General features: G+C 51.4%; 1 protein-coding gene across 1 annotated transcript in view; it reads right to left on the bottom strand.

Annotated features, from left to right (window-relative positions):
• Positions 1-843: 843 nt before the first annotated feature.
• Steap3 (STEAP3 metalloreductase) overlaps positions 844-19,762 on the bottom strand; it is a 43,422-nt gene continuing 24,503 nt past the window's right edge. Inside the window, exons 3-5 of the mRNA XM_059280402.1 lie at positions 18,737-19,264; positions 10,909-11,073; positions 844-2,322 (exon numbers count right to left, since the gene is read on the bottom strand). Of these exons, the coding sequence (XP_059136385.1) occupies positions 2,041-2,322; positions 10,909-11,073; positions 18,737-19,264 (975 nt within the window). The 3' untranslated portion in view covers positions 844-2,040. The remainder of the gene's footprint in view (positions 2,323-10,908; positions 11,074-18,736; positions 19,265-19,762) is intronic.

The following is a 19,762-nucleotide window of genomic DNA, read 5'->3' as shown; positions in this document are numbered from 1 at the left end:
CATCTCCCTCCAGAGAGAGATGGAGAAGGCAGTAGGCCCCTACCGGGTGGGACCATTTGTGGCGTCCACTTCTGCTGGTCCCGCTGCTCTTCCTGCTTTTGGTCAGCAGGGAGTTCATTGGCCCTTTAGGTTGAAATCTCTGCTTTGCCTCCAGCAGTCCTCTCTGTGGGCCGTGGCCTGTGCCAGTTCTGGTTGTAGGCCTTGCTCTTAGCACGGGCTGTCAGCTGCCCATTCCTGCAAGAAGCAGCCAGACTCTCCAGCGTGACACCTCTGCCCACCATGGGCCTAATGAGAGGTTCTTGCTCTGGGCTTCTGTCCCTTTATTACTTAAGGACCCTTATGATGCCTCCCTGGTGGGAAGAGGAACATTGTATCCTGTGTACATTGGCTGGTCCTTCTTCCTTCCCTGCATCAAAAGATGCTGCTTCCTGGCCCAGGGGAGTCCCAGGGGATCACTGTTGTGTAATGGTGGTAGATCACTGTCTCTGCAGGATTTGGGGGACTGTGCTGGGTAGCTGTCCCTCACAGATAGAGGTCACAGGACTGGGAGGATAGATGCCCTGTGCTTTGGGGCAGCAAAGTTGGATGCTTGTAGCTTTGGCAGAAAAGCCACCCCTGCTCCAGTTGTTTTGAATCATAATACAGGGTCTATTCAGGACTCCTGGGACTGCAGACAGTCTGAAACACACAGGCTCACAGGCACACACTCACACGCAGAAGTTACATTTCCCACATACAGACCCACGACTAGGTCGAATTAATAAACCAAGCACAGGAAGAGAGTAAGAGAAATGACGAGAAAGGACGCCTATAACTATTATAATAAAATGAGAATATGGTCTCTTCAAGAATTCAAAAAATAATATTTGCAGACTTTGGTGGTTGATTGTAACCGAGACGGAGGAAGACAAACGCATGGGCCAGGGGCGCTGTGGTGCCCCCAGGAGGAACATGGAGGCAGTGAGGTTTCTGGGTAGTTAGAAAGGAGGCTGTCTGCCCACAGGCAACAGAGTAAACCGAAAGGGGTCCCTGTTATTCTCCTTAGGGACCAATTTTACGAGGGCAGTCCCCCAGTCCAGGGGTGCATCCAAGGGGATGGTTTGGCTGGTTATTCTCTGCAAGCTCTGGTGCCTGCTGCCCCGCACCCCCCACCTTGGGCTGCTCTGACAGGAGTCTACTCCATGCCTTCCAGGGAGATGCCCAGATTAATGACGGAAAAGGTGAGAAGGCACAGTGGTTTGAAGGCGGGTCACCACCAACTTAATGGAGGGAGAACAATTATACTTCTAAAGATCAGCTTCATTAATGGCTCTGGCGAGGAGGTGACTTCACACCTTCTCAGAAGGAGCAATTTGCAGGCTCCAGGGTGACTCTGAACTTTCAGGGAGGAGGGGCAGTCTCCTCAGCTCAGCTAAGATCAGATGGGGCAGCTTCAGACCCTTCCCTGGACAAAGGACAGGCCCGCAAAAGCTCCAACATGGATTCCAGGGCATCCTGGTGAGCCTCCCACATGTGCCCAGGGAAGCAGGAGGGTCTGCACCCAGCCCCTCTGTACACTCAGGACCTCCTTCTTAGCCCTGGGGTGTGGGGTAGGCTGCGCCTGGAGCAGCTCTTAGCCCAGCTCTGCACCAGCTTTAGGATGTCACTAACGGGATATAGAGGACAGAGATTAAAGGCTAGAACCCAACACATACAAATCTCTCCTACACCAACTGTGCGTCTGCCTCTGCAAATGTCACAAGGATGGGATCTGCTGTCTAATGTGTGGCACTTGCTTTGAAATACATAAGTTGAAATATAGGGACCTACTTTTTCGGTTAAGTAAGAATAATAGCAAATCCTATTATATATGAAATCTATGTGAATACATATCACACCCATGGTGTGTCATTCTGAATATCATGACGTTCACCTGCGTCCCAGGAATTTGGATCTCAGCCATCTATGCATAGATCATCAGTCCATTTGCAGCATCCAGAAAAGAGTCCTGAAATCAGCTCCGGGCCCCCACAAGCTGGGCCTGTCTCCATTTCCAGGGCCTCACACATGGCTTGTTTTCTCGCCCTGTGTGTGGTCAGCAGGCAGCATGAACTTGACAGCCCCGTCTTTCTCCCAGCCCCTGCGGATCCTGGTGAGTCTGCCACTGAGGCAAGGCAGGAGGAAGAGGGCCTTGGCCAGGATGATCACACAGGGCAGGAGCAGCGTGAGTGTGAACGTAGGCGGCAGGTAGAATTTGTAGTGGTGTTCTTCAAAGGCACGGGTCCAGCCGTAGGTGAGTGTGTGCAGCGTGGCCAGCATCAGGGCCACGAAGCCCAGCGTGGACTGTGGGAGGGAAGAAGGCAGAAATTAGAGGAGGGCTGTGGATGCCAGGGCACTGCTGGTTCCAATCCTACTCCCCCTTCTTTCGCTTTTAAATTTTTTTTTTTTACATTTTGTTTGGGGTGTGTGTGTGTGTGTGTGTGTGTGTGTGTGTGTGTGTGTGTGTGTAGGTCAGAGGCCAACCTGGGGAAGTTGGTTTTCTCCTTCTCCATATGAATCCCAGGGATGAAACTCAGCTTGTCGGGCTTGGCAGCAGCAACTGCCTTAACCACTGAGCCATTCTGCTGGTCCTGGTCCTCTCCCCCTCCTCTCTCTCCTTCACTTCTTCACTCCTCTTCCAGTCTAGCCTCAAACTCAGTATCTAACCAAGGGTTACCTTGACCTCCTGATTGCCCCATCTCTACCTCAGAAGTGCTCTGTGGAAGAGAATCCAGGGCTTGATGCACACAAAGCGAGCCGTCCACCACCTGAGCCACAACCCCAGGGCCCTCTGCTCTTCCTATGCATGACACTATGATTGCTTCCTAAACCGTCTGGACCCCAGTGTCCCTGGCCGAAAACGGGAGCCACACTCTAGGCTAAAGGCATTTAAGGACCGACAAGCGACTGTGCTTTTCTGTCTTTCTTTTTTGCGTCTTTTCTTCCAACTATGGTGTTTGGACTTCTGATGACTCCCAGGAAACTTTTAGATAGAATTATACCAATGGGGCTTTTAAGAAACATTCTACTTAACCAGGCGGTGGTAGAGCATGCTTTTAACCCCAGCACTTAGGAGGCAGAGGAAGTCGGATCTCTGTGAGTTCGAGGCCAGCCTGGTCTACAAAGTGAGTTCCAGGACAGCCAGGACTACAACAGAGAAACCCTGTCTCGAAAACCAAACCAAATCAAAACAAAACCCAAAAAACCAAACCAAACCAAACCAAAAAAAAATCCAAAAACCCATTCTACTGATTTGATGTATATTTTCATACGTATTAGAAATAAAACAAAGGTCTGCTGGCAAGTCCAAACTAGAATCTAACAGATGATAAATACCTGGCTAAGATGAGGCTGAATTAAAAAGGGAATTCATTATAATTGTCTTAAAGAGAAACAGAGGTAGCTAAGCATGGTGTCCCACGCCCTTAATCCCATCACTGGAGAGGCAGTTCTCTGTGAGTTCAAGGCTAGCTTGGTCTACATAGTGAGTTCTAGGACAGCCAGAGCTTCATAGTGAGACCCTGTTTCTCTCAGACAGACAGACAGACAGATAAACACAAGGTAAAGAGTTCACTAGTTTGCGTACAGGATTCGGCACCAGTAGTAAAGGCAGCTCCTGGGGCCTGTGGTCTGGTGACTTGGCATTCACTGTATAGAAAGCCTCACAGGACCACCACGATGCCCTGTTTGTGGGCTTCATCTTCTGCCCAGCACTAACTTAGAACCTCGTCAAGCACACCTCCCACTTGGAAATAGTGCACGATGCTGTAGTCTTAGGAGCATCACAGTCCTGGATGGAAACGGTCTGAGCATTCTTACAGCAGGCTTCCACCCTTGCAGGTCATTTCTAGGCAAGAGCAGCCAATGAACACCGTATTCTTGCTTTCTCTTTCCTCTTCCTCCTTTTTCTTTTGTTTTCGTTTTTGTTTGTTTTTTGAGACAGAGTCTCTCTATGTAGCCTTGGCTGTCCTGAAACTCACCCTGTTGTCCAGGCTGGCTTCGAACTCTGAGATCCACCTGGCTCTGCCTCCCAAATGCTGGGATTAAAGGAGTGTGCCACCACCTCCCGGCCCAGGCTGCGCTCTCATGGACCACAGACAGGAGATGCTGATCTTGCCATGCCTGATGGGCTTGACTGGCAGTGGTCCTGAGCACAACACGTCATCAGCTTCAGTGAGAAGCAGGGGCTTACAACAGCAAGTCTGAGCAAGGTGTGAGTGGGGTATAGTGGGCTGTGTGGGGCAAGAGGAGAGGTCTGGACATACTGTGACCACTAAGAGTCGCTGAGAATTTAGGCTGGAGAGATACGTGGTGGTCATCATTGAGCAAAAAGCACTATATATCTTCTCCAAAGAGCCATTACACTGGTTTGAATTGAAGCGGCTACACATTCATATGGTTGGTGCTCCACAGACATTGGTTTGGAGCTTTCTAGAAAAGCTGCAACTGGCCTCCTAGATTTCTTCCTAGCCAGGCTTGTCAGCATAGAGCGGAGGTCTTGGCTGAGAGATGCTGCCTCGTGTGAGCTCAGCTCAGACTCCATTCTAAAAGGGACTGGGGTCTGGTGTGGCTGGGGTCTGGCTCAGTGGTAATGCCTCTGCCTAGCCTAGCATGTAGAGCCTAGCCTAGGATCCCGGGATCCATCCACAGCATAGCCAAACAAAAGCAGAACAAAGTTGAACAGATAGGGCTAATCGTGCACTGAGCCCTATTCTTGCCCCTTGTATGAAACCGGGTTGGTGAGTTCCAGCCAGAGAAAGAGCATCATTCAGAAGGCATTGCTTGTGATGTTCCAGCTAAGCATTACAACAAGCTTTCTCCAGTGTCTGCACACTGTATTCATGGGTAGCTGCCTGGGTACATTTTTTTCTTTTTCCATTTGTTGTGTGTGTGTGTGTGTGTGTGTGTGTGTGTGTGTGTGTGTGTGTGTGTGTGGCACACATGCGTGTGAATACAGATACGTGCATGTGCATGCCCGTGGGGCCTATGGTTGATGTTGGGAACAATCCTTGATCTCTCTTCCACCTTATTTATTGAGGCAGGTCTCTCAATCAAACCCAGAGCTTGCTGATGAGCCTAATTTCACTAGCTAGCTTGCTTAGGGTTTCCATCTCCACCTTCTGAGGTTAAAATTACAGGTGGGCCACTATGCCTACCCAGCCTTTATGTGGGTTCTAGAAACCCAAACTCCAGTCCTGGAGTTGTGTAGCAAGCATTTTAACTAATAAGCCATCCTCCTAGCCCCGCTCCCACTACGTTTTAAAAACTCCAAATAAAATATCCAAATGCAACGAGACCCCCCGTCTCTCTCCATCTGATGTTATTTCTAAGAATTGGTCAATCGGAGGCTGGTTTCAAACCTGAGCGGAACATTAAAATCACATAGGAAGCTTGGGGGTGAAACATGAAGGCATCAGCCCCGCCCTTGGAAATTCAAATTCAACTAGTTTAGGGTGGAGCTCCGTCATCTGTTGTTTTTCAGAGTTCAGCAGATGATACAAATGTGTCACCAGGACTAAGCCACTAATTTTGGAAACCCTCTCACCCACACCCTTCTAGCTGGAGGTTGAAGAACCCACGCAGGGCCCCGGTGCCCAGGCTGTTTTATTGGTTATGGCCCCGCTCTAGCTCGTCTTCAGATAAAGAATCACCGTCCCCATGCATGGCCATAGGCTTTCCGAGAGGCAGCAGCAGTAAGAACCCACCAAGGTCTAGGACGGTGGCCTCTCGGAGTCCTCAGCATCTCTTGGGGTGATAAGCCCTGTTCTGCCAGTGTTTGACCCCTGTGGGCTACTGTCCTCAGCACTCCATCTGAAGACTGAGGGATGAGCATGCGGGCCCAGCATGGAGACCTCTGCAGGGTCCACCAGCCACAGCCAGCACCTCATGGCCCCTCTTTCCTTTGTCTTCTGAGTCCCATGATGCCCGTGGCAGAAATCCTGACTTTGGACTAGTTGTTTCTAGTCGGGGCTGACAGCCAGAAAGCCTTCCAATCCTGCTGGGGAAGCCTGGATGTTTTCAGAGAATTTGTTTTTTCTTAAAATTCTCTCTGTCCTTGGGAACAGATTTTAGAAATCCTCAAATAACCAAAGGAAATTAGAAGAAAAAGGTTATCATGAAGCCATTAATAACCCCCCCACACCCAGACACATGCACCAAGCTGGGGCCATTTTTATCACACAGAAGCTTGTTAGCCGTGGCTCCTGCTGGCCCTCAGTTCCTACAGCCTGAAGGGGCTTGGGCCATCGCTCACCAAGTGTGGGTCAGGCAGGTCCTTGTCATTATTTCAGGCAGTGGCTGCATGGAGCAAGGTCAGAGGAGGCTCCTGTAACTCGGGTCAGAACTGAACTTTCAGGTTCCCACCCGAGTTATCTACGCAGGGGCACCGCAGACTCCTGGACACTGAATGTTGTGGGGTTTAACTGAATAGGGAGGGGTCAGTACCGCTGATGCCAAATAAAAACACCCCAACAAACACCAACCCAAACTGAAAACTTTGAAAGCCACTGTGGAGGGCTGGGTATCGACAGAGCTCAGGAGTACACTGCTTGTCTAGCATGTGTAAGTCACTGGGATCCCTCCCCAGTACCTCATATATAGGGAATGGTGGTCCACACAGGTAATCTCAGCATTTGGGAGGCAGAGGCAGGAGGATCAGAAATTCAAGGTCATCCTCAGCTAGATAGCTAGTGTGAGACTAGCCTGAGCTTCATGGGATCCAGTCTCAAGTTGAGGGTGTAACTAAGCTGGTTGAATGCCTGCTTAGATTTGCAAAGCCCCACAGTACCACAGAAAGGGGTGTGACGGTACATGCATGTGACCCCAGCACTGGGGAGATTGAGGCAGAAGGTTCAGGCAGGCATCCAGTGTTTTCCTAGCTCAAGTCTGAGGCCAGCTTGGACTAAATGAGACCCTGCCCCCCCCCAACTAAATGAAATGAAACAATACCGAAATTACCTTGGAAACAAAAGGTTAAATGCAGGCATAAGGAGCCTTTTAATGGGGTCAATATCCCAATGGCTCTCAGCTTAGCCAAGCAGAGTGTTCCAGGCCCACGGGTTGACCCAGGTTCTTTGGAACACCAATAGGTTTCTAGATCCAGTGGCTCCTCACTGCTTATGAACTTAACAGCAGTCAAAGGGGCCAGAACTTCCAACAACCCCCCCCCCCAGCTGAACAGGGGCTGTCTCTGACTCTTTTATTGGCTTTCGGGACCCTACTCCTCCTACTGGGTCGCCTTGCACAGCCTTAATACATGGGGAGGTGCTTAGTCTTCCTGCAACTTGATGTGCCGTGTTTTTTTAAATGGATACTCACAGGAGACCTGCCCTTTCCTGGATGAAGATGAAGGAGGAGGGGAGGAATCGGGAGAGGGACCGGGAGGGAAGGATGGGGCAGAGGCTGTGGCTGGGATGTAAAATACATAGATGAATTTAAAAAATAATTCCCCAGCTGTTACTGGGCACAGAAAGCCTGTGTTTTCCATGTATCCCACTCACATTCTTGTTAGGGTCCTTGGTGCCACAGGTAGAGGTCATGAGCTAGAAGCTCCCAACAGGGAGATATGTGTCTGATGGAGCAGAGAGGCCAATGGGTACCTTGGAACCGACTCTGTGTTGCTGCCACTGGAGGGCAGCATGCACATTTAGGGGTCACCTGGACTTCCCGGCTGGCTGTCCCTGAGCCCTTTGGTGGCAGGGAGGGCTGACATCTGTGTCTCTCCAGAAGTGCTCTGTGGTTTTAAAACCTTCCCCCGCCCACCCTTGCTATAGACATTTTTGATGGTGGCTGACAGTAAGAAGTGCGTTATTCACTGGAAATGCCCGGGGACAGCCAGGTATAACAGAATCAAGAGGGAGAGGGAGAGGGAGAGGGAGAGGGAGAGGGAGAGGGAGAGGGAGAGGGAGAGGGAGAGGGAGAGAGAGAGAGAGAGAGAGAGAGACAGAGAGAGAGAGAGAGACAGAGAGAGACAGAGAGACAGAGAGACAGAGAGACAGAGAGAGACAGAGACACAGAGAGACACAGAGAGACATAGAGAGACAGAGAGTCTGAGGCCAATCTCTGTCACACAGTGAGACCCTGTCTCCAAAACCAAAAGGAAACATGGTTGGTGCTTATCAGAGGTAGCGAGGCTGTGACCAGACACCTCGCGAAGAGAAGTGATGTGCTATTTCCCTTTCACCTGTAATTTTGTCACCGTGTCTCACAAAAATTTCCCTTACAGGACTAATTTCATTTTTCAGGAGTGTAAATTGAGGCTTGGGGGTGGGGAGGATGGTCTGCCCACACCCACAGAGCAGGTGGTGCGGGGACTGACTTCAGAGACCCTGGCAGACCCTCCTCTATCCTGGGGCTCTCCGGAGAGAGAACATGAGGTGTGTGAGGCTAGAGTGTCCGCATCAGACCCCCATAAATGAAACCCTGCTGTTTCTACCCACTCGCCGCAATCTGTAAAACAAAGCATGACTTCAGGAGTCCCAGACAGCTTTTGCTAACAAAACCAAATCCATAGCCTTCCTCCAGCAGCCAGAGCCCGAGCATGTAATCTACAGCTGCTTAAGGGAAGAACTTTCTGGAAAGGGAAGCGACCCACAGACTGTTTTAATTGTGGCCAAACCACATACCCGGGATACTTGAGGCGGGAAGTGAAAAATCCGAGATTTGGGTATGAGACAAGCAAGGATTAGCGGCAGATCAAGAAAATGCCTTCCCTCCCCACCCTCTTAGGCCAGCATGTGTCAGCCCTGAGCCCTCCTCCAGGGGCTTTCTGGGAGAAGCACAGTCCTGGAGATTCACAGCCGTGCTTTAAAAATCAACCACAACTGTTTGGTTCTAAGGTATGCTAAGGGTCCCAGTCACAAAGAATTAATTTGGGTTATATAAGAGCAGTATTCTGTCACTGTCCCTCCGAGTCCTTGTTGAACAGAGAAGCTACAGATTTTGGTTGACAGTGGGGGTGGAAATGGCTGTTCTCTGCCCTGATAACAATACAAGGAGCCAAGATGAGTCAGCTCCATCCACCAGAGGGATGAGCTGATCTGCCAGCACTGATCCTCCTGTACTTTCTGAAGAACATCAGGTGGGGCGAGGGAATTGGAGACATGTCCCCCATGTGGGCTGTGTCCCTTACAGTCTCTGCTCACCTTTATCTCAACTGTGTCCTAGGCCTATAGTGACGCCTGGTACCCAGTATATGCTCAGAGTGGCCACTGCCTTGAAAACTGCAAGGAGGCCCTTTCCCAGCATCACTGTTGCCTTGATGTGGGCAGCTGTTAGTTGAGAAACAGAATGGAGGTGGCAGCATTCACAGATACCCGGTTATTACAAGTGTGTGTGTGTGTGTGTGTGTGTGTGTGTGTGTGTGTGTGTATGTGTGTGTGTGTGTGTGTGTGTGTGTGTGTGTGTAAACCACACTAGAACCTCTGATGTGCCAAAGGACACTGTGACTCTCTTACAGGAAGTAAATCCATAATTTATTTACTGGAGAACTGCCATCTGTCTGTCTACCTATCACCATCAATTCACACATGCATTCATTCATCTATCTGTCCATCTATCCATCCACCTATACCAGCATGAATCCATTCATTACCTATCTATCTATCTATCTATCTATCTATCTATCTATCTATCTATCTATCTATCTAATCTTACAGAGATTGAAGCAAGGGCCTTGCACATGCTTAGCAAGTACTCTATCTGTAAGTGACACCCAGTTTTCATACTTTTTTCTCTGAATTTGTCCAAGAAATAGCACCATCTAGGAAACATTTCACCCACCACAGACAGGGCAGTCCTCACACTTAGTTCCCACCTGCCCCATAGGTTGAGCTGAGGATCTGTGTGTGTTGGTGGAGGTTGAGCTGAGGGTCTGTGTGTGTTGGTGGAAGTTGAGCTGAGGATCTGTATATTGGTGGAAGTTGAGCTGAGGATCTGTGTGTATTGGTGGAGGTTGAGCTGAGGGTGTGTGTGTGTTGGTGGAGGTTGAGCTGAGGGTCTGTGTGTGTTGGTGGAAGTTGAGCTGAGGGTCTGTGTATTGGTGGAGGTTGAGCTGAGGGTCTGTGTATTGGTGGAGGTTGAGCTGAGGGTCTGTGTGTGTTGGTGGAGGTTGAGCTGAGGATCTGTGTGTGTTGGTGCAGGTTGAGCTGAGGGTCTGTGTGTGTTGGTGGAGGTTGAGCTGAGGGTCTGTGTGTGTTGGTGGAGGTTGAGCTGAGGATCTGTGTGTGTTGGTGCAGGTTGAGCTGAGGGTCTGTGTGTATTGGTGGAGGTTGAGCTGAGGGTCTGTGTGTGTTGGTGGAGGTTGAACTGAGAATCTGTGTGTATTGGTGGATGTTGAGCTGAGGGTCTGTGTGTATTGGTGCAGGTTGAGCTGAGGGTCTGTGTGTGTTGGTGGAGGTTGAGCTGAGGGTCTGTGTGTGTTGGTGGAGGTTGAGCTGAGGGTCTGTGTGTATTGGTGGAAGTTGAGCTGAGGATCTGTGTGTGTTGGTGGAGATTGAGCTGAGGGTGTGTATGTGTTGGTGGAAGTTGAGCTGAGGGTGTGTGTTGGTGGAGGGAGTTTCTAAGCACATTCACAGCTCACTGCCTCCTCTGTACACCAGGCTCCTGCAATGACTCTGTATGGAAACATCCTGTGTCCCCTGAGGAAGTTCAGGCCAGGGTTCCATACTTTGTCAGATGTGGTAGGCTTCCCAGCATCAGGGAGATTAACTTGCCCTGGGCAAGCTGAAGCAGGATCGGGAGGCTGGGAGACCCTACAAGATGGGGAGTCCTCAGCACCTGACCCAGTATCCTGCTACACCCAGGATCCAAGCTGAAATGATTCATGGAGCACAAAGGCAGGGTGGACCAGGCCTAAGCTGCAGCTGGCTCTCAAGGGGAAATCTGCTTTACCTGCACGAAGCTGAACTCCTTCCAGTTGAGTGAGTTGGCAATGGACGGAAGTGAGGTGACAGCCAGTAGTGACAGCACACCCAGGGCCAGCACGCCCAGGGACAGGTATATCTCCATGCGCCAGACTTCTTCCTCAACCCAGAGGCGGCTCTTGTTGGCCAGGACCTGGCAGTAGGACAAGCAGGACCACGATTAGCAAAAGCCGGCACTGTAGAGCATGTGGCACCCCAGAGCATGTGGCACCCCAGAGCATGTGTGAATAAGCACCAGAGGACAAGAATGGGAAGGCCCCAGTTATAGTCCTGCTCTGCTGGACAGTGAACATGTGCCAGGCCCATTCTAAGTCCTCCCCAGGTACTTGAAAGCAATACTGGCTGGAGAGACGGCTCAGCAGTTAAAAGCACTTGCTGCTCTTGCAGAGGACCCAAGTTTGGTTCCCAGCACCCATGTCTGGCAGCTCACCACCACCTGTAACTCCCACTCCCGGGGCTCTGACACCCTCCTCTGGTCTTCAAGAGCACTTGCACTCATGTGCACATACCCATACATGGACATACAGACATTATTAAAAATAAATCTTTAAACAGAGTGGTGGTGGCACAGGCCTTTAATCCCAGCACTTGGGAATCAGAAGCAGTCAGATCTCTGTGAGTTCGAAGCCAGGCTAGTCTACAGAGCAAGTTCCAGGACAGCCAGGACACAGAAAAATCCTGTCTTGAAAAAAAAAAATAATAAAAATAATCTTTAAAAAATTATTAATCTCATGATGACTCCTGAAGATAGATACACCCATTTTAGGGATCAAGGAAACAAGACAAAGATTGAGTTGGTTTCTCAAAGTCATGGCTCCCTTCCTGGCTGCTGGTCAACCTCAGCTTGAGGGTAAGAGATCAGAGAGTCCCAGGATATACAGACCCTCACCTGGGCCTGGGGATGCATGCCAGCACTTGGGAAGCTGAGTCAGGAAGATCATTAGTTCAAATCTAGCCTGGGCTACTCACTGAGACTCTGTCTCATATCTTACCTCAACCAATAAAAGAAGTATGCGATCCCTAAGCATGACTGTACCCCATGGTTTCCCAGCCCCTACAGTGCAGGACCGTGGAAAGGTCACATTTCAAGATTGCATCCCCTCAGTCTATCGACCCACAGCTCTGCCAGTGGCCTCCCCTCCCAGCTGTCTCACCTGGACCCTTTTCAACCTGCTTCATTACTGGCTTGAACACAGGACACACAATGACACTCGATGCCACCCCCCAACCCCAATCTCCAAACTCAGAGCCCCCAGACCCCTTTCTTTCCATGTGTCCTTTTCTCTCTGAGGCATATAGTTCTGGCTCAACTGTTGCCAGGCAACAGACTGACAGTCCCTCACCAGTTAATTCAGCAAGTACTCAGAAAGTCCCTACTGTGTGCTGAGCCCTGGGCTGCAAAGAATGAGAACATCTGCCATCATGACGCTGGTGTCTCCCACTGAGCTCCAAGGACGGGGAGACAGACAGACAGACAGGCAGACAGACACACAGACACACACACACACTTGTAATCTGCAGCCCTGAGGTGGCCCCTCCTCACCCACTGGCACTCCCTGACCCAGCCCCTACATGGGGAAGAACTGGAATCAAGGTCATTCCATTAGGACTGTCATCACTTCCCAGCTCAGCCCTGAATGCTAGTCCTTTAATCTGCCATCAGAGAAGCAAGAAAGCCTCCCCCAGGAAAGAAGGCTAGGCAGGCTGCTCTCTGCCTCTCCTACAGGATGACTCAGAGGTAGGTGTGTGTGTGTGTGTGTGTGTGTGTGTGTGTGTGTGTGTGTGTGTGTCCCCGTGTGTGACTACTTCAGCAGGAAAAGAAAATAGTGTAAGCCTATTACTGGAATAAAATATTAAAAATGAATCCAGGGTCTAAGCAAAAATGGCTGCAAAGCTTATTAAAAGAAACTAAAGAAGTCAAGAAAATATCATCTGTGGCCACTCTGCCTGCAGAATAAAAAAATGATGCCTTGGTTTTTTGTGTTTGTTTGTTTTTCCACACAGGGTCTCATGTAACCCAAGCTGCCCTCCAACTCATAAGGTAGCCAAGGATGACCTTGAATTCTGATCCTCCTGCCTCCACTTCCCAAGTAGGTGCCATAACCTCCAGCTTGTGCCACACTGCCAGGTTGTGGGTGTCGCTTTGTGCATCCCAAGCAGGCACTCTACCGGCTCAACTGCCGCCTCAGTTTTCCACTCTGTATCATTTAGGGGAGGCTTCTTCATATTGGTGTCCGAAGGCCACAAAGGCTGGGAGTTGGGAGACCTGCTTCTTTCCTGACCACCAGCGTTGTGGGACTCGGAGACATCGTCTCTGGACCTGTTTCTTTATCGGGCAGATCCAAACAAGCTGGGATTTTGGCGGGTAATCACGATGTGGTCAAACCAGCTGGATTAGCGTTTGTTAGTGGGGAGAGACTGGCCTGACCCTGCACAGGGCACAGGTCCCTGTCGGAGCAGCCCCTGAACAGGACTGACTCACGGCTGGTGGTGTTAGCGAAGCGAGTCATCTCCCTGTGCTCTACTGTTCACTCACTACTCATCAGCTGGCTGAGCTCAGGTGGCTAATATCACAAGTCTATCCTGGCTGCGCATGACTGCAGTGTGGTCAGTCAACAGTGGCTTGCAAGCCCGGTGCTCCTCCCCACTCCCCGCCCTGCAGGGATGAGGCGGGAAGGTCAGGGAATGTGCCTGGGGGCCTGGATCACTGCCACATTGGTGTGAGTGAGTGCAGGTGTGTTTTAGTTTGTGTGGAGGTCAGAGGTCAACATTGGGTGTTGTCATTCTTCAGGAGCTGTCCATCTTGTTTATCAAGATGATTTCTTACTGAATGTGGAATTTGGCAAGTGAGCTAGGCTGCTGGCCAGAGAGCCCCGGGGGATCTGCCTGTCTCCGCCTCCCCAGCCAGGGATGGTAGGCACATGCCATCACTCTCAGCATTTTACATGGCTCTGGGGCGGGGTGAAGGGGGGGGGGAATTGATCAAACTCAGATCCCCATGCTTGCAAGGCAAGAACTTTGTTGAGTGACTCCCCAGGTCCACATTTGGCTAAGTTGTACCTCTTCTCTGGTGGTCCCACGCTGGGGGTGGGGTGGGGCATGGGGCACCTGTGGGTCAAATGTCGTTTCTGACCTTGACTTCTCACTAATCAGGAAATGTATCTCCAGGAACAGCCCAGGCAAGTCCGAAAGTCACACCAACACCAGTTAAAGACAGTAAGGATGCTGTCGACAAACATGGTCTTGAAGGCCTTGGCCTCCTAGGCTGCACTGTCTGAGGAGTCAAGGAAATCTCAGAGGGGTTTCCTGTCTCTGTTAATATTAGTGTGCTCCCTGTTCCCACAAGGCTCTGCAGCAGCCAGTGTGAGCAGTGGCCACAGGCAGGCACTGTCTGAGGTGGCCAAGAGCAGGCAAGGGTGGCTGCTTCCTGCAGGTAAGGCTTTAGGAAGTGGATATAACATTCCCCAACAGTGTCCAGGCCTGGGACCCAAAGATGTAGCTAGTCAGTGGCCCACCAGTCCCCTGCCTAAACACATCCGGGTTGAACGGGCTCATCGTTGCCAGGCTTTGGCATGTTAGACCCCAGCCTCTCTCTGAGTGTCCCCGTAGGCATGCTCCATCAGCCTGGCTCTCCCCTCGAGAATTTGGCAAAACAGCTGAAGCCCCTTTAGGGGACAGACTCTGTCCCATGGGAGTGAGATGATCCACCTGTGCCAGCTGGGCCATGAAGTTGGTGTGAAGGCATTACTGGATTAATATAACATCAAGGAGGGTCTGGGCCAGGCAGAACAATTAGAGGATGGCATAAATTAGTCAATGCCACAAGGACCTGAGTGGGATCACTTGGACCTATATCAGAAAAGCTGGGCATAACGGCATATGCTTGTAACCCCAGCACTGGGGAGGCAGAGACAAATGGATCCCTGAGGCTCACTGGTCGGACAGCATAACCTACTTAGAAAGTTCCAGGCAAGTGAGAGACCCTGTCTTACAAAACAAAACAAACAAACAGTCCCCCAAACAATAAGAGCAAAAGCCAAGGTGGACAGAGCTTAAGGACTGACAGGCGAGGCTGTCTCTGCCTCCACATGTACAGGCACACACATTTATGTGCCCCCACAGGCATGTGCACCTGCACACAGGTGAGCATGCACATACACACAGTAAAAAGGGAAGTAGTTGGGGCTGGGGAGGGGGCAGCGGCTTCCTCTGTGCACTGGGAGAGAAGGGTGGTCACTTGCCGACCCAGAAGAGAGGGCTAGACACACAGGGCTCCTGCCTCCTGCATGACTGTTTGCAGGGCAGGACATGCGGCATGTCCCTTCAGTAGGACAGGTTCCCATACCAAGGGAGCTCATCTTTTGTAGAAAAAAAAATCTCAACCTGGACTTGCTGCAAGTCTGTAATCTCAATTACCTTAGGAAGCTGAGGCCATAAGACCACGACTTCTGGGCTACAGACAAGTTCAAGGATACCCTGGGCAACTTAATGAGACCCTGTCTCAAAATAAACAAAGGAAAAAAAAGTTTGGGATGTAACTCAGTGGTAGAGTACTTGTATGGCTTATAGGGAGATCCTGGGTTTTATCCCTAGCACAGTAAAACAAGAACAGAAAAACAGTAGAGAATATCAAAACCATGACTTATACACTGGGATCCTGAGGTCAAAAGGGCTTGAGGCTTATAGTGATTGTTTTATTTGTATTGATTATTTATACTATTTTATTACTTTGGTTTTGAGACAGGGTTTCATGTAGCTCAGGCTGGCCTTCAACTTCCTGCCTCCACCTCCTGAGTGCTGCTCTTACAAGCGTTCACTGCCCCCTACCCCCCAACCCTGCCACCCCTGTTTAGTTTATGTGGTGCTGAGACTCAACCAGGGCTCCACACTCGCTGTGCAAGCACTCTACGGGGTGAGTCACCCCACCCCCAGCCCACCGTCTGGCTTCTAATCAACGGGGGTGGGGGGTGGGGGTGGTGTGTGTGTGTGTGTGTGTGTGTGTGTGTGTGTGTGTGTGTTCTTCAGGCCTCCATACCACCCCACCCCACCCCAGCTGAGGCCAGGGACAAGACTATGCCTTTCTTACTCATTCCTGTGCCTGGTGAATGAATGAATGACTCCAATTCTGATGTCATTTACTCAACTGCTAATTTTGTCTGTTTTTCTGGGGAGGGTAATACCGGCACCAGCGCAGCTCTGGCTCTGGTATCTGGACCATAACACTGCTGTGTGTCTTCAGTCTAGTTACTTAACCTCTCAGTGCCTTGCTTTTTCTCATCGGTGTAGCACTTGCCCTAAGGAATGAATGGGAGAGGGGAGCAGATGAATCCGCCCTGGGTTTGCACAGCTCTTCCTGTGCAGCGTGCCTGGAACACAGTGAGCGCCTTTGGAAGAACCTGTGACTATTATTTTCTCCCTTCTCAGATCCAGCCAGGACCTCACTCCTCTGCCTGAGCCTAAGCCCACAGAGGTGGTGCCAGGTGCCTGTGGGTGGGAAGATGGCGGCCTCTGAGACACCACTGGCAGGAGCCTGAAGTGGGCAGGGCTGGAGGCCTGTGGTCCAGCAGTGGCATGACCTCACCCCCCTGTCCTCTGTGTCCCGAGGTGAGCATGTCAGGGCGGGGCTTGGCCTTATGGGGTCCCTGCACCCTGAGCAGCTTCTGCAGCTGGAGTGAGGGTGGGTGAGATGAACTTCGTTAGCACTGTGCTGAACCCTGCTGGGTGACTGATGTCCTACATGGGCAGGATGCAGCCACCAACCTGGGGCCCGAGGCTGACATAGAAAAAGAAAAGCAGAGGCATGTTTATCCCTGAACTTGGGGCTAAGAGTAGAGAACCGAGCAGGAAAGCAGGCAAGACAGTGGACACAAGCTGCTTCTGTATGCACCGCTGCCTGCTGATGTCACTGTCCGACTCCCTTGGCTCAGAGACACCCCCCACCCCCCGCTGTCCAAGAACCCGCTGGGCAAAGTGGTGCCATATGGCTTTCTTAAATGAATAAATAAGACCACGTCTCATTTAAAAATGGGAGCTGAGGCAGCATCTCAGTGGGTAAAGTGCTTGTCTTGCAAGTGTGAGGATCTGAGCTTGAATCCCGAAATCCACAAATAAGCTGGGCATAGGCTGGGGAGATGGTTCAGTGGGTAAAGCGCTTGCTGTAAAAAGCATGAGGTCACACGCACGCGCGCACACGCGCACACACACATACACACACACACACACACATGCACACACACACACACACATGCACACACAATTTTAACTTCAGGGATGCAAAGATGAGAGGTGGAGACAGGTAGATTCTGGAGCTTGCTGGCCACCTAGTCCAGCCTATGTCGTGACATTCTAGGCCAATGAGAGACACCGTCTCAGATGAAAGGTGGACAGTATCTGAGATACGACACCTGAGGTTGTCCTCTGACCTACACACAGAGAGAAAACAAACCAGCAAGCAAACAAAACCTCATACATCAAAATCGGTTCCTTGCCCTTCTTTCCCATCTCAGCAGGTGGCAACTGTCTTCCGGGTGCTCGGACCCAACCCAGACCCACCTTTAAACCGTCTAGACACCACACCCATTCCTTCAGTAGTTCTGCGTGCATGAGCTTAAAATACGCCCTCCCTATTCCCGCCACAGCCTCTCTCGTCCCACTCCATGCTGTGGGTCATGAACCACATTTACCTCCTTTGGAGTCTCCAGTGTCTGCCTTCGACCCCTCTCGTCTGGAACCTGGTAGCCAGTGAGCTGGTCAAAGCATCAGGCAGGTCCTTGCTCCTCAAATCAAAACCCTCCAGCTCTGTTTAACTCAGGACTCTATGTGGAGGCATCTCCCAGCCTCCCAGGCCTCGGGTCTGCCGATTCCGTGTCTTGCCCTCAATAGCTTCCTTGGCTCCAGCTCCCCAGTTGCTCCTAGGAGGGCTGCTCTTGCTGCCCTGGGCCTCGAACACCTGTCTAGCTCGCCTCTGCTCCTACACCACCCAAGCAGCAAAGCCTCCTTTGCCGTCTTTTGAATGTGCCCGAGGCTGGGAGATGGCTCAGTTGGTAAAGTGCTTGTCATAGGAGCGTGAGGACCCGATCCAGTCCCCTGGAATCCAAATTTAAAGAGCTGGGCATGGTGGTGTGGTGTCTGTAATCCCAATGCTCAGGAGGTGGGAACAGGTAGACACTGAGGCCGGCGGTTAGGAAGCCTCGCCTACTTGGTGAGTTCCAGGACACGGAAAGACTGTTTTGAATGAAAGACAAGGTTGGGCTGGGAGATGGCTCGGTGGGTCATTCACTTATTGCGCAAGCCATAAGATCTGACTTCAGATCCCCAAACCCACATAATGTTGGATGCTGTGGTGCACATCTGCAGTCCCCGCACTCCTGGAGAGGAGGGATGCACAGACAGGAGACTCTCCAGAAACTTGAAAGATAGCTAGTCTAGGGTAAGCAGAGGCAAACGACAACAGACCCTGCCTCAAACAAGGTAGGAGGTGAGGACCAACATGGAGGCCTCTACAAATGCTCCATGGCAGGTACATACCCACACTTATAGGCAGCAACACACACACACACACACACACACACACATATTCACACTCACTCACTCACTCACTCACACACACACACTCACACACACACTCACACACTCACACATGCGCTGGCACTCTTTTCCTGCTATGTCCTCCTCCTCAGTGCTCAAGAACTTCTAGGTACCTGCTCTCCCTTGGCCTTGCCTCGCTTAAGTATACATGAGTGAGGACAAGCCACAACGGTACCCAGATAACTCCCAGGGGAGGTGGCGGGTCATACCTGCTTCACAGCCAGGTTGACCAAGTCGTAGCGGTGGGAGCGGCGCAGCGGCAGGCAGAAGCTGTAGAGAGCGTGCAGCACCGCGCAGAAGAAGCTGAGCAGCCCGATCTGCTTGCGATGCTGCATCCAGTGGTCCAGCCAGTCCGGGAAGCGCTGGTACTTGGTCCCCCTCCTCAGCTGAAGGGCGGCTGCCAGCACACCAGGCAGGTACACCAGGGACAGCAGCACGTAAGCCACGCAGGGTAGTGTGGTGTTGACCACAGACAAGGGCATCTTGTAGAACTTGTTCTCGTTCTTCTGCACGTACGGCTGCAGGACGTCCCGGATGAAGTTGTAGGCATAGAAGAACACAAAGAGCCCCAGTGCCAGAAGGGTGGGCACCTTCCAGGAAGGGAAGAGGCGCAGGGGTATGGCTTCCACTTCCCGGGCTGAGGCCAGGGATCCCACGTCCAGGGGTGTGAAACCCATGGCACGTGCCATCTCTGAGATGGTCTGCTTGGCTTCCAGCTGGTCACTACAGATGAGTACCTGTAGGAAGAGAGAAGGGGACAGTTGGCTAGAGTCACAGGCATGGCTATGATGACTGCCAGGGTCAAGCTCCTCAGGGAGTTGAAGAAACCGAGGCACAGAGGGGCAGGCACCGGTTCCAGTGAGTGGCCAAATCGATGATACAGCTAAGAGTGCAAGATGGCTCCAGTGCTCAAGGCAAGGATCTGGGGACAGGGGCCCTGTGGCCTCCCCCGGGGATCCACCACTGAAGAGACAAAGCTCTCCCTACGGATGTCCTGTTGGCTCGGTGACATCACTGTCACGGTAGATGCTCAGTCAGGCAGCCCATGTCGCCTCTGCAAAAGTTACTTCTCAGTGTCTGCCTCTTGCATGTGGCCGCTGAATGTGCAGCAGCAACTGCAGATGCGTCCTTCAGGGCAGAGGTGTTCTCTGTGGTGCTATCCCTTGGTTCCCCAGAGACCTCGGTCCCCAGCCCTGCCTGCCCTGCTGTCTCAGCCTGTAAGTCCACTGTACCTC

The sequence above is a fragment of the Peromyscus eremicus genome, chromosome 15 (genome assembly GCF_949786415.1).
Source record: "Peromyscus eremicus chromosome 15, PerEre_H2_v1, whole genome shotgun sequence".
Classification (NCBI taxonomy): Eukaryota; Metazoa; Chordata; class Mammalia; order Rodentia; family Cricetidae; genus Peromyscus; species Peromyscus eremicus.
The sequence above is the reverse complement of the archived record's forward strand: the minus strand, read 5'-3'. Positions and strand labels throughout refer to the sequence as shown.